The sequence below is a fragment of the Lipotes vexillifer genome, unplaced genomic scaffold (genome assembly GCF_000442215.2).
Source record: "Lipotes vexillifer unplaced genomic scaffold, Lipotes_vexillifer_v1.1 scaffold564, whole genome shotgun sequence".
Classification (NCBI taxonomy): domain Eukaryota; kingdom Metazoa; phylum Chordata; class Mammalia; order Artiodactyla; family Lipotidae; genus Lipotes; species Lipotes vexillifer.
Window position 1 is genome coordinate 2163217 of NW_006787829.1, and position 13981 is coordinate 2177197.

The window sequence follows — 13981 nt, forward strand, 5'->3', positions numbered from 1 at the left end:
GCTGCTGAGCCTGGGCGTCCGGAGCCTGTGCTCCGCAACGGGAGGGGCCACAATAGTGAAGGGCCGACGCACCCAAAAAAAAAAAAAAAAAAGAAAAAAAGATGGCGCCTCGGTTTCAATTCAATCCTGTTTCTGTCAACAACACATACTGATGAGTTTCTTCTCCTTGTAAGGAGCTCTGTGGGTGGCGGTGGGTGAGGTGTGCTGTGGGCCGGAGGACATTTGAAAGATGAAATGGTCTCTGGCCTCATGGGATCTGGCTCCAGAGGTGAGAAAATATTTGAATATTGCCTTATTAGCCTCTTATCACAGCTCTGTGATGTAATTAGAAATGTTGGCATCACTTAACAGTTGAAGGAAGGCTGGCAGAGAAGGTTGGGAATTTGCTGGAGGTCAAACAGCTAAACAGTGAAAGAACCAGGATGAGAATTTCAGATTCGCTGACCACTGCTCTTTAAAGTCAATCGCTGAGTTGGAAAAGTAACATATGCTTTTCCTGATTATTTTTATCATTAACCGTAATTGAGTAGACAATATTTCTTGAACAAAATTCCACTTACAAACATCAAAGTTACATACTGTTGTGTCTTGGATGTACTTAATGCAATAGAACTAAGAAGTAATCTTCATTTATATACTATTTTGATGTGTTTTTTTCCTACAAAAGATTTCGTGTATGTGATCAGGAGCTCATTAGAATGAAGTGATATCTGTCTTGAATGCTTTCTATTCTTGGTCTCAATAAGGTGTCAAACCCACCATTAGATCAAGAAACTAGTGAAAATCTGTGAGGAGTCAGAAGTATTTAGGAGACTGAAAGAAAAGTCTTTTTCCCCTATCTCATCCTATTTTTTATTGGAATCTTTGTTTTACATTGTTACCCTATGATGATTAATATACCCTTTCCTAATTTTCCCACTTCCCTTTCTTTTCTGGCTTTAGTTGCATTCCTAATTCCTCCTATAATTTTGTTTCCTCCTAGGTAAAACCAATAGCCAATCCATCCTCTTCATGGCCACAGGGACAGCTTTGTTGTTGCTGTTGATTATCCTGATTACCACCGTCATTGCCATTCCTTATAAGAGGTGAGTATTGCAGCTCCTCCTGGATCTGGTTTTCCCTGAGTAATTCTGTTGCTGGAGTTTCTCTATTAATAACCCAGTAGTTGGTCAAGCTGTCTTACGACTCAGGTACTGAGTCAATGTACTTTGAGCGCTGCTCTTGTACGTAGCGGAGAAGGAGTTAACGTTGGAGGAGGAGGCTAGAATGACTCATTTCGGAATTAGTAGGGCTGGGCAGTGCACCCCTGCATTAACAAAGCCAGCGCCTGGTGCCTCTGCTCTGTCTGCTGCCCCGTCTCTCCTGTCCTCCTGCAAAGGAAACTGGCTGTCAGGTGAGGGGGAGGTATGTGTGTGTGACAGAGAGAGAGAGAGAGAGAGAGAGAGAGAGAGAGAGAGAGAGAGAGGGGGGTTTCTGAGAGGAGATCAGGGCTGAACAGTAATGATGCCTTCATTTATTCATTCATTAAATATTTATTGTGGCAGTGGTGACTGAGATATAGTGGCATGCATATTCTAATAAGCAAACAACGTGATTTTAAATGGCTATATATTCTCTGATGCAATCAGTGTAGGTGCCTTTATTACAAATCATTGAGAAGAAAGGAGTTGGGAGGGGCTGCCCTAGAGAGAGCAGGTGGCCATTTGGCCTCTTCTAAAGTTTGCTACCTTTTACTGCCTGTGGCACACTTGGCAATTTTCTAGGATGTTCTTGGTTAACTCTTCCCTTCTTAGCTGCCCCATGTTCATCAACTCACCAGTCTAGGTATTTGTTGCAATCTTAGCTGTAGTCATATTGGGTTGGAATCATTCCTTATACTTGTGATCCAACTAAAGTATTAAATTCTTAAGGAAAGAAGGAACCAAACTTTTGATGTCTACATTTTGAATGTCCGACACATGGTAGGCACTTTACTGTATGTTTGTTGAGTGAAGGAATACATCCTCTCTTCTCCCGCAGTAATGTTACCACTCACGCATGCGCGCGCGCGCACGCACACACACACACACACACACACACACACACACACACACACACACACACACACAGCCCTGCGTGCTTATTGCTAGGGTTTCCCGTCGGTTTCTCCATCTCGTCGCCATATCCTCTTCGAAGGCTCTCCTCACTGCTCGCCTGACTTCAGCGGTACTCCCTCTCTTTCTAACCCGTCTGTTATTTCCCTGGTTCCTCTTCTAAAAGCTAGACTGGCTACGTCGTCTCCCTGTTTAAGACCTGTTTATTGTCCTTCCACTAGCACCAGGATAAGGCTACGCTCATTAACCTTGTGGCACAGGTGCCCTTTGTTCTGACCCCAGCCCAATTAATCTGACCCCAACCTAATATTCATTCATATTTTCTACTTTACTTACTCCCCCTGATACTGACAAATTGTATTAAAACTACAACTTTTATTCTGTGAACACGCCTGACTCTTCCCATTTGTTATGCCACCAAAATGCCGATTTCCCCCATATTTGGCCTTAGAATGATCTGGTCCTGCAGACCATTCGAGGTGTGGGATGCGTGTCCCCTCTGGGAGGGCTGGGCTGCTTCTCCCTCCCTACAAGTAGACATGATGTCACCATCCAGAATCATGTTGCACTTCTTAACCACCACACCTCGCAGCCTGCTTTGTAGTTTAATCACTTCCATGCTTGTCTTCCCTTCTATTCATAATGGCAGGGATTATGTTTTACTCATTTTTTAGTGTTTGATAGCATTTAGCGCTAATCTTTCCAAATAATGGATGGTCCATAAGCATTTGTCTAATTAAATTGAAACATGAAACTGTCCTCGTTCCTTTCTCTCCATCATGGGCTGCCTGCCCTCCAGTCTTTCCCTGGTCAGAAATTAGCAAGTTGAGGGAAAGGAACACAGGACGTTAGTGACACTGTGGATTTCTCTACTGCTTCACCTTGGTTGATTAAAAGATGCACCGAGGGCAGATACGACAGCAGGAGCGCATGGGAACACAAGGAATATGGCTAGGAGAGAGTGAGTGACAGGACAGACCTCGAGAGGGTCACAGATATTGGACAGAAAGGATTTAGCTTCATGAAAATGCATCAATTTTACATGAATAGCTAAACTGAACTGTAGAATATTTTGTCCCACTTGGTTAAATGTGATAAAAAGAAGATCAGTGGACTTGAATGCATAACCGTGGCCGAACACCACACAGCAAAAAGCACTTGTTCTTTCTTCCTTGTCATTGGTATTGATTTGTGGTCGTTAATTAGAATGGAAATGTCTTGAAAAATGACCCAAGGGACTAAACAATGACCTTCTGAACTCTGTCTTAGCAACTGTTTAAAATAATCCTGCCTTCAGCTTCAGATGTGCTGACCTGGAGAGAAGCCAAAATACATCACAGGGTGCCCGAAGGAAACTGAATCCTTCCTTCACGCCCAGCACCGGGGAGCCTGTGAGCACGAAGCATTTGGAGCACAGTTGGTGTCATTTCCAGTTAGAGACCAGAATAGGGACAATATTCAGTGAGCATGGCTAGGGGAAGGCATAGCACCAGTAAGCGTGACAGGAGCCGAGATACAGTCTAGGGATTGACACCTGAGTCTGTAGGAAGAAATTTAATATTTAGTGAGCAAATGTTAGGCACTTACTTTTACCTCTATTGTCAGCTTCGAGGTTCACAGTAAATAGGGTGTCTTGGTTTGCCTGGGACTTTCCCGGTTTCAGTGCTGATCATTCCTCATCCCAGGGAAACTCCTTAGAATCAAGCAAGCCAGAACGGGAATATGTTTACTGTCTTTATTCTACAGGTGAGAGGACTGACCTTTAGAGACGCAAATAACTAGTCCATTGCAGAGCACAAGTTAGACACAGATCATCCAACTCTAAACTTCGAGTTCTCCTTGTATGATAAATAAGTGCTAGGGTTGCAATCTACGACGTGGTAAATGTAATTAACACGGCTCTACATTATGTATGTCTGTTGTTAAGAGAGCAAATTCTAAGGGTTCTCGTCACAAGGAAAATGTTTTTTCTATTTCTTTACTTTTGTGTCTATATGAGATGGTGGATGTTCACCAAACTTATTGTGGAAATTGTTTCATCATGTATGTAAGTCAGGTTATTATGCTGTACACCTTAAACTTACACAGTGCTGTATTATATCAATTGTATCTCAATAAAAGTGGAGGAAAAAATCATCTTCTCTTTTCCTCATCACATTGTATATGCTAAGCTTATGTTAAAAGTATATTTGTTGGGGTGGGATAGGGAGGGTGGGAGGGAGACACAAGAGGGAGGAGATATGGGGATTATATGTATACGTATAGCTGATTCACTTTGTTATAAAGCAGAAACTAACACACCATTGTAAAGCAATTATACTCCAATAAAGGTGTTAAAAAATATATTTGTTTATATATATAAAACACACATGTATATATATATATATATATATATATATATATATTTGGATCTACTTGGGAAAGTTAACTCTATATTATGCTATAACAAGCCTTGTGAAGGATAATTTAACAAAGGATCAAAGGTCATAGATCTGTGTCTGTTTCCTCACTTGTGAAAAGAGGATAATAATAGTGTCTGTATCATAGATTTCTTATGAGGAATAAATAATTTATATAAAAGATCTTAGGAATATGACTTGCACATAGTAAATTTACACATAAAGTAAGTAAATACTTTGTTTAAATCCTACTTAATAAGTAAATACATAAATGCACATAGTCTGTGATTCTGTTGACATGGTAGGAGGATTTCATAGCAACTAGAAGAGACCGTCAGAGTCAACATTGATTATCGGAGCAACCGTTCCTTGGAGAGAGACTATCTTGCCAGGTTTTCAGAATTTCTGTGAAGTAATTATAACCTCATCTTTAAAAAAAACTCTACATTTTTGTATCTGACCCGTCCCCTCTGTGGTTCAATAAGAATCTTTTCTGTAGGGGGATGAAAAGAAATAGTCACCATCTCCCCATGATAACAATTTCCATACACTTGGGTATAGTTATTTCATCTTTGCATTCAATTACATTACTCTCTTCTCTTGTATTTTCTTTCCAGAGATTCCTCCTGAAGTTAGGTTTTTATAAGTTTTGTTGAAACTGTGGAGAGTTTATTGAATAGGATGGTTTCGGATGGCCCATTTTCAGCTTCAGCAATGTGTCTGTAGAAACAGTGAGCCTGGTAGTCAGGAAGGAGGGCTGTGAATTCAAATCCCGATTCTACTGATAACCAATCGTGATTTGGGGCAAATTACTCTTCCTCACAGTGCCTCAGTTCCCCAGTTCATTAAATAGAGAGTTTTTGATGAAATCTGAATAAAGTAATCCATACAGGTGGTTTAGTAAAACACCCGGAAGATTCCATAAAGCTTAGTTATATTGTCATTGTCATCCAAGAAGTTGCACTGTTGGCATTTAAAAGGAAGTTTTCATTGTGGGAAATCTCTAAGTCATTTATGTATCAATAATAACCCACTCTGCACCATTCTTTGGTAAAGTCACTGAGATTAATTACTAAGGACCTGGCTGCATATCCATTTAGTTGCCTTCACCATCCGTGAGCACATTGGAGAAGGTACGAAAAGTGAAAAAAATTAGGACAGTGGAATTTTGGGTGAGTATGTATAAAACCGCTGTGGACAGCTGCTTTAGCATAATCACTAAGGGCATGTGGGCTGCAGGTACAGGTGAGGTATTATAGAGCGTCTGAAATAATTCTGGTGCTGGAGTGTCATTCTTATTACCTCTCTTGTACATGTTTTCCCAGAAGGAGATGGAGACAGAAAAGAGGCCTATTTAAGGAGTACTGGGACACACAGAATAGGGTAAGTTTTCTCAGAATTGTCATTCCCCCCCGCCCCAGTTGGTGCATCATAAATGTAAAGTCGGTCCATTTTGCAGTTAGCAGTCTTCTTTTTTATTTTCCTTTCAAGAACCTAACCAATGCAGTTGCCTGTTGTTCCAGTATCAGCTATTTGATGAAATGGTTATTTTCTGAACTAGTCTCCTCTTATTAATACCTTTTAAAACTGTTTGTTTTACATTCACATAAATAAAGGAGCAATTACACTAGATAATAATAATCAACATTGCGCATTACCAAAATCTGTATTCGTTTCCTAGGGCTGCAGGAACAAAATTACCACAAAGAGGGTGACTAGAAACAACAGAAATCTAGTCTCTCGCAGTTCTGGAGGGTTGGAATCCAAAATCAAGGTCTCAGCAGGATCAGTTCCCTCTTGGGATGAGACTCCGTTCTGTGCTTCTCTCCTGGCTTCTGGTGGTTGTTGGCATTCCTTGGCTTGTAGATGCATCACTCCAGTCTCTTCCTCTGTCTTCACATGGCGTGCTTCCGTGTGTGTGTGTGTGTGTGTGTGTGTGTGTGTGTCTGTGTGTGTGTGTGTGTGTGTGTGTCTGTGTGTGTCTGTATCTCTTCTCCTTCTATAAGGGAACCAGTCATATTGGGCTAAGAGCCCACCTTACTTCAGTATGACCTCATTTAAACTAATTACATCTGCCGCAACCCTATTTCCAAATAAGGTCACATTAAGGAAGGTCTGGGAAGGACAAAAATTTAGGGGGGATGATATCTGACCCAGTACAGGGCATGATAATAATTCTATGTCGTGAGGTTATTGTGAGGATTAAATGAAATTAAACTAAAAGCATAGCAAGCACATAGAAAGATGCAATGCAGGATATTCATTATTGTTACAATGTTTGGATCGTAATTTATTAACGGATGTTCAGATTATAAAGCTAAAGACCTTTTTGTTGGGCTGCAGGAATCGAGTGAACTTGACATTGTCCTCCTACTCTACGTGCCCCTGCCCCTTAATGTTTAATTGACAGAGGAGAAATTCCCTTCTGGGTGTGAAGATAAGAGGGACGCTTATTTTTGTGCTCATTGTCTCCACTATAGGTCAGATATTCTCTTTAACACATACTATTGTGTTTACAAAATTTTACAATAAAACATTTCCCTGAGTGTTATCTAAAATTACATCCATATCTCTTCAATTTAATTATTTGCCATTGAATGCTACGTGGCCCAAACCTCAAGTACTAAAAAGTTTCTGACAATCCAGTATGTGTGCTTCAAACTTCTTAAAAATCTATTAGTTTAACTTTCTTCTTTCTGTTAGGTAGTTACTTTTTTGCAAAACAAAAAAAAAATTTTTTTCTGACTATCTCATGGTTTGCTTTTGGGCACCAAGCACGAAGGCCGGAGAAGCCTGGCCTTGTGTGACCTGCCATGCCTGCACGCAAGGAAACCGTGTTCTGTCCTGTGCAATTTCCGGATCCCTTCTCTGTCCTTAGCTGTTGTCCATTCAAGCCATTCCAAAGCCACATTTATTGCTGTGAATTTCAGAGGAGGAAAGGCGCTTTGCAACTTCCTCACTAGGTATTCAACTCTTCCAGGCTTTTGCAGAATAATGATAATTTGAATGGTGATGAGAAAGTTAGACAGTAAGCTGGTCTGTGAAGTTAGACCTACTTGATTCTTCGGGGATTTTTTTAGACAAACTACGTAGAAAACAATAGCACTTGAATTTTCCTTTTACTTTCTCCTCGCAAACACCGAAACCACACTAAATTTTCAGACTACTCACCAAAAGGCCCCCACTCTCTCTCCCCATCTGTCACTTATGATTACATATTTTCTCTCCCCATCTGTCACTTACGATTACATATTTTCTGTCACACACATACATACAGGTGGTCAAAGTGACCCAATTAAGGTAGACAAGATTAATGATTGTATAACATCATCTTGAAAGTGAATGTTCATTTATTTTTGTAATTGTTAAAAAATTTATTTATTTTATTTTATTATTTCTTTGGCTGTCTGTGTTGGGTCTTCGTTGTGGGCTTTCTCTAGTTGCGGCGAGCAGGGGCCATTCTTCGTTGTGGTGCACGGACTTCTCATTGCAGTGGCTTCTCTTGTTGCAGAGCACGGGCTCTAGACGTGCAGGCTTCAGTAGTTGTGGCACGCGGGCTCAGTAGTTGTGGCTCACAGGCTGTAGAGCGCAGGCTCAGTAGTTGTGGCGCATGGGCTTAGTTGCTCCACGGCATGTGGGATCTTCCCGGGCCAGGGCTCAAACCTGTTTCCCCTCCATTGGCAGGTGGATTCTTAACCACTGTGCCACCAGGGGAGTCGCTGTGATTTTTTAATTGTGTTCAGTTGCTTATTTTTAAGCCAGCACACTGTGCACTTTAAAAATATTAATTTTTCCATTCAACAGAAATTAATGATTATCCACTATGGGAAAACACTGTACTAGACTTTCCATATAAAAAATGCAAATAATTTTGCATTTTATTTGCAAATAAATAGCCTAACATCAGGAGAGGGAGTTTTACATTTAAACAGGTAATTTATATCACAATATATCAAGTGATAATCAAGGCTAGGTCTCTGTTGTATCTCACTCACCACCTGCAAATCAAGAATGTAATTTCTCACAGAGGTACAATAGTGAAGAGAATGTTTTATGAAATTAACTGTAATAGAAATTTGACCTATATCATGGTTGAACTAAGGAGAGATTTATGTTTTGAGTGTCTTTATTAAGTGCTGAAATGCAGTGAATTATTAACATCCTTTGTGTTTGTCTTTCTAGGCAACCAACAACTACAGAAGTCCTGTCCCTGCCAATCAACCTTCAGATGGTGCAGGAGAGGATATTTATGTCAACTACCCAACCTTCTCTCGTAGACCAAAGACTAGAGTCTAAGCTTTTCCCTTAATCTGAGCATATTAATGATGACTATTATGCACATGGATCTTTATACAGTTTCGTCCCACTATTTAGTGTCTACCTTGGATACTAGTTGACCAAATTTATTTCATTTGACAGGAAAAATACTGCCTTAACTAGAGAGCATTCTTAACAGAAATGTTTTAGAAAACCTGACTCTAATTAGCTTACACATAAAAGGAAACTTATTGAATCAAGTAATGGAACAATCAAGGTGAGATCAAGCTTCAGGCAAGGGTTATTTACCAGGGCTTAAATATTATGTCTAGAATTAAGTATGGATATAAGACAGTTTCTGCATGCCCTTTCACAGAGTTGGATCCACTTCCTTGGTGTTAGCCTAACTCTCATTCAGGCTCTTCCCTTGTGTTTCCAAGATGACTGCCAACAACTCTTGGCAATTCATAATCCTTGTTTCTGTCTGGTAAAGAGTTTGCTCTGATAGAGCAAACACATTTGGTTACTTGTCCATCATAAAACAGTCACTATGGCCAGAAAGGATGAAATGGCTTAAGTCAGTTAAGGGCTCGCCTCTAGAGCTAGGTAGGAGTGGGACCAAAGCACACTACTGGGAAATTCAGAGTTTTATTAGAAGAAGTAAAGGGGAGCCTGGAAGCTGGGCTGGTTGCCAACAAATGCAGACTGTAATGACCTTCCAAGACATCTTCTGTTAGCCAGCTAAAAAGAGTAGGAGGGCAGGTCTAGGTTAGCTCTCTCCCTCTTCCCACTTCTAGAACCTACTCTGTCAGCTTGGTCCAGAAGAGTACTTGGCAGTAGAATGACTAAATGGTCAAGAGGAAGATAAGTGTGACAGGGAAATCTCTTCCTTTGCTACTCTCAAATAAATTCATTTCTGATTTCATATAGAATTTCACTATCCCTGGTTTAGCCTTATGAGCAAGAGTAGTAGATGATCCAACAATAACTTAATTTTTTTATATTGAATTTTTTATACTTTTGAGAATTATTTTTAATATATAATTTCTCTCAAAAGAGTCAGGTACCTAGGCATTATTAGTTTTTTAAAAAATAATTATGTGAAATTTAAATACAAGAGAAAGAATGATAGTTGGAAGTGGTGGTATAGGGTGGTAGGGTAGAAGAGAGAGGGGGCAAAGCACTGGGAGGGTTAGGGAACGAGGAAAAGGGATCAAAGAATAGGAAGGTACAAAGAAACTTCTGTTGCTTCAAAGTTTGGCCAAAGACACAGTTTGGCCTAATGTTATGACTGACAGGGCAATTAGAGACCATGCCTGCCATTGTCCAAATTCTAGATGCAGGCAACAACGAAACGTATTTGTGAAACTCAGTAACTGTCATGGTCACCTTGAAACCACAATGGTTTGGTAATGACCAAATATAATGATCGTTTGTGTCTCTAATACTCATCTTTAAAAGATTCTTATTTCTAGGCAGTTCCCTGGTGGCCTAGTGGTTAGGATTCTGGCCTTTCACTGCCATAGCACAGGTTCAACCCCTGCAAGCTGTGTGGCACAGCCAAAGAAAAAAAGAAAGGAAAAAAAGATCCTCATTTCTAAAAGGTTCATCACAATAGCTGCATTTAGGTTTCAAAGTTGCAGACTTTTCATGATATTCTTAAGCAATCCCAAACCAAATTCTCATACTGTCTAGACAGATTCTTAAGCTGTAATTGACAGTTTTAGCAAGCCAGTGGTTATTTTATGGTTTTATCTTTAAATACATGCATGCCACATAGTGCAATTATCTGTGAATTACAGAAATTGTGAATGCCCCTACCTCTTTCAGAAGGGAAAAAGTAAAACTGACCACTCCCAGTTGTACTTACGTACATGCAATGAGAGTTAGCTCTCATTTTTATTTTGTTTGCTTATAGATCTTTATATCTGGATTCAAGAAGTGTTTCCACAAATATATTTGTAACAAAGTTGGAAGGCAGTTTTACAAGAAAACCATCTACTGTTTTGTTGACTATATCAGATCAATGAAAGTTTCCATGGCTGAATCTATCAATTTGCATGGTGAAGCAAACTTAACATACTTTAAAAGATAAATGACTTCTTTTCCCTAAAGTTAATAAAAATATTATTTTCTGGAAGATTCTGACAACCAAATCCTCAATGACTAATGTAGGTGAGAAGTAAAACATTTCTACCATTACAATATGGTTTCAGGGAAGATTTTTGTGGCAAACCCCTTACGTGTTGCAAAGCCTCCAGAACACTTGAAACTCATCTCATCTCTTTTTTCCATGGGTGTTTTAACCTTTTATAAAAATCTCTCACTCAAAATACTTATGAGAACTATTTACTCTGTCCCTTCTTTTCTATAAATTCTTCCTCTGCAGGGCTCAGAATATGTTCGGGGATTTGGAACCTTCCTAAGTCCTGCGGAAATTTCTCTGATCTCTTCTACTGATCCTGCTACACTGTCAGCTGTTATGCTGATGAAATTCCATTCATTCATTTTCTTTCTTTGGATATTCTACTTAACAAATCACTTTCATTGTAGTCTCTTTAATATTATACCTAACTTGCTGGAGTTGTGAACTCTACCTAATATATATAAAAATCTATGCTTGCTCTCTCTCTCTCTCTCTCTCTCTCTCTCTCTCTCTCTATATATATATATATATATATATATATATATATACACACACACACACGCACACACACACACTATATATGGTATCTATAGTAGGTATATGGTATATATATAATATGTGTGTATATATATATGTACCTACAAACACACATGTATATATTTTTTCCCTAATCTGTTGTACCTACTATTCCAGTTGTTACTAAGGAAACAGATCAAAACAGATCCACGGAATGAAAGGTCAGACTTGAATTAAATTATGTTTTAAATCTTTTTTGCAAGGTGTTATTTAGGAAACAAGATGCTTCCTAAGATTCTTTTTTACATATATAATTTATACTGATACATAATACATTAAATAATAATCTGTGTTTCCTTTGAATGCCCTTATTTTAGTATTTACATTAAAGTAACCAGTTACAAGGAATTGCTGTGTAATGACAAGGTAGGTAAGTTTGTTAAATGTCATTATAGAGTACACAGTTTTGTCAGGGAAAGAATACATCTTATTAACCTACAATGATTAGGGTATTGATTATATTATCATCAGAGAGACCTTAGAACATTATTTAAAAGCCTTTCTGCATGCTGAGAAAATCGCATAGGAATTTCATTAGCTCGTAATCATGCTTATATGGGTGGGAGGCAGGTGGATGAGGTTAGCGTTTTCAGTTAGTAAATATTCACATTCATTCACAGTTTATTACTAAAATGTTATACATATACATTTAAAATACTTTGACTATCAATTTACAAGATAAAGTAAAATAAAAATAATTTAAATAGGTTTACTTTTCTTGTAAACATCCAAGTTATGTTTGTTTGTATAGAACTATGTTAAAAAATAACTACAGTTACGTTACAGTAATTTTCCAAATTGGTAGAGTCCACAACGTAATTAGAAATCACTGTAATCAAAATGCTTCTCCTTGAATTTTTTTTTCCTTCTCCTTGATTTTTAATAACGTTCTGTATTTTGTACTGCTGGTGTGAAATGTCAACAAGATTGAAGATAATATAGAATACAGATGCTTATATAGTGAGAATGAAGGTGCTAAACAGTGAGTACAAAGTTTAGCTTCTTTGCACAGTAGAGATAAGAAAATATCTTTGAAAAATATAAAACAATAGAAACATGTAATACCATTATTTGATTATCATCATTAGTTAGGCCACTATTAGAATGTAGTGTCTAGAAAGTATTGACCTTCATGTGCAGGTTTTTGCATAAATTAATACACTTTTCCACTGGTCTGTTCATTGGATTATTCTAAGTCAAGTCTCTAGGCTCTTATACATTTATGAAGTAAAAATAAGTTTTTTAAAAAACTTTTCTATTGCTAGTGATCCGATAGGTAGAACTATGGCTTCTAGAATTAACTGCAATGCTTTCTTAAAAAATTTTACAAGTCTTCAAGGTTGGATTACATATTATGTTTTTCGAGATTTAAAGCACTATGTTGTAAGGTGTTGTAAGAAAAGATCTAATTTGGGGGTATGGGTGAAAAATGTCTGGAATAATCCCCATTTATTGCCTGTTGTCCCTGTTTGAATGATAAGTAACATAGTCACCCTCTTTAGAACATTTTTTTCCGGCTTTATATGTGATTTCAGACTTGGGTTTTGTAAGGCATGCAAATGTTTACCTTGATATACTGTATTCTGTTGTTTGAATGAATAAAATGTAGAGCTCCATGATTGTTAGTTTCACTTGTTATCCAAGAGTATTAGGGGAAAATTCCTACAGAATAATATTTACACGAAGAGTTAAATGCAGAAAAAAATCAAACCAGTGATACTTTGTAGCTTCTATCTCAATGCAACATTCAGTTCATTTTATAAGTGCATGTAGTTCAAAGAGTCAAAGTGTGCTGTTCGGGCTTCCCAGGTGGTGCAGTGGTTGGGAGTCCGCCTGCCGGTGCAGGGGACGCGGGTTCGTGCCCCGGTCCGGGAGGGTCCCCCATGCCGCGGAGCGGCTGTGCCCGTGGGCCATGGGCCCTGGGCCTGCCTGCGCGTCTGGAGCCTGCGCTCCGCAACGGGAGAGGCCGCAACAGTGAGAGGCCCGCGTACAGCAAAAAAAAAAAAAGAAAAAGTGTGCTGTTCAAGGGTTGGTGGTTTTTTTTTGCAAAAAAATAGTAGTTCCCTGTCCTTCGCATTTTCCCTCCATTGAGACAACAAATTTCACTTCTGATTATTTTTTCTACTTTTCTTAATAGTATACATATATCATTACTAGATTTTTTAAAATTTTAGACATTCTTTATTGATTTAGATGTCTTGCTCTCCACGAACTCACCACACACGTATACCTTTCCCATGTACCCATCCTTCCAAAATATTTATATTAAAATTTTGATTATTTCAATATTTGGTGTTTATTTTTAATGATCTTGCCAATACTCTTCTTAGTTGAATCCCATGGTAAAAATGATTATGCATTCTCTCCTACATAACTTTTTTCCTACCTAGAGTTAGTAATTGTCTCTTTTCGTAGTTTACTATTTTTGTATTTACCATAAATTTATCTCAGACGCTTCACCAATGGTCTAAGGGATCTTTCCAGATTCTCTGACATGCAGTAGATATTTA

General features: G+C 38.6%; 1 protein-coding gene across 1 annotated transcript in view; it reads left to right on the forward strand.

Annotated features, from left to right (window-relative positions):
• Positions 1-8788, forward strand: part of CD226 (CD226 molecule) — an 86374-nt gene extending 77586 nt beyond the window's left edge. Inside the window, exons 4-6 of the mRNA XM_007460865.1 lie at positions 983-1085; positions 5818-5875; positions 8675-8788. Coding sequence (XP_007460927.1) covers positions 983-1085; positions 5818-5875; positions 8675-8788 — 275 coding nt within the window. The remainder of the gene's footprint in view (positions 1-982; positions 1086-5817; positions 5876-8674) is intronic.
• The last annotated feature ends 5193 nt before the right edge of the window (positions 8789-13981 follow it).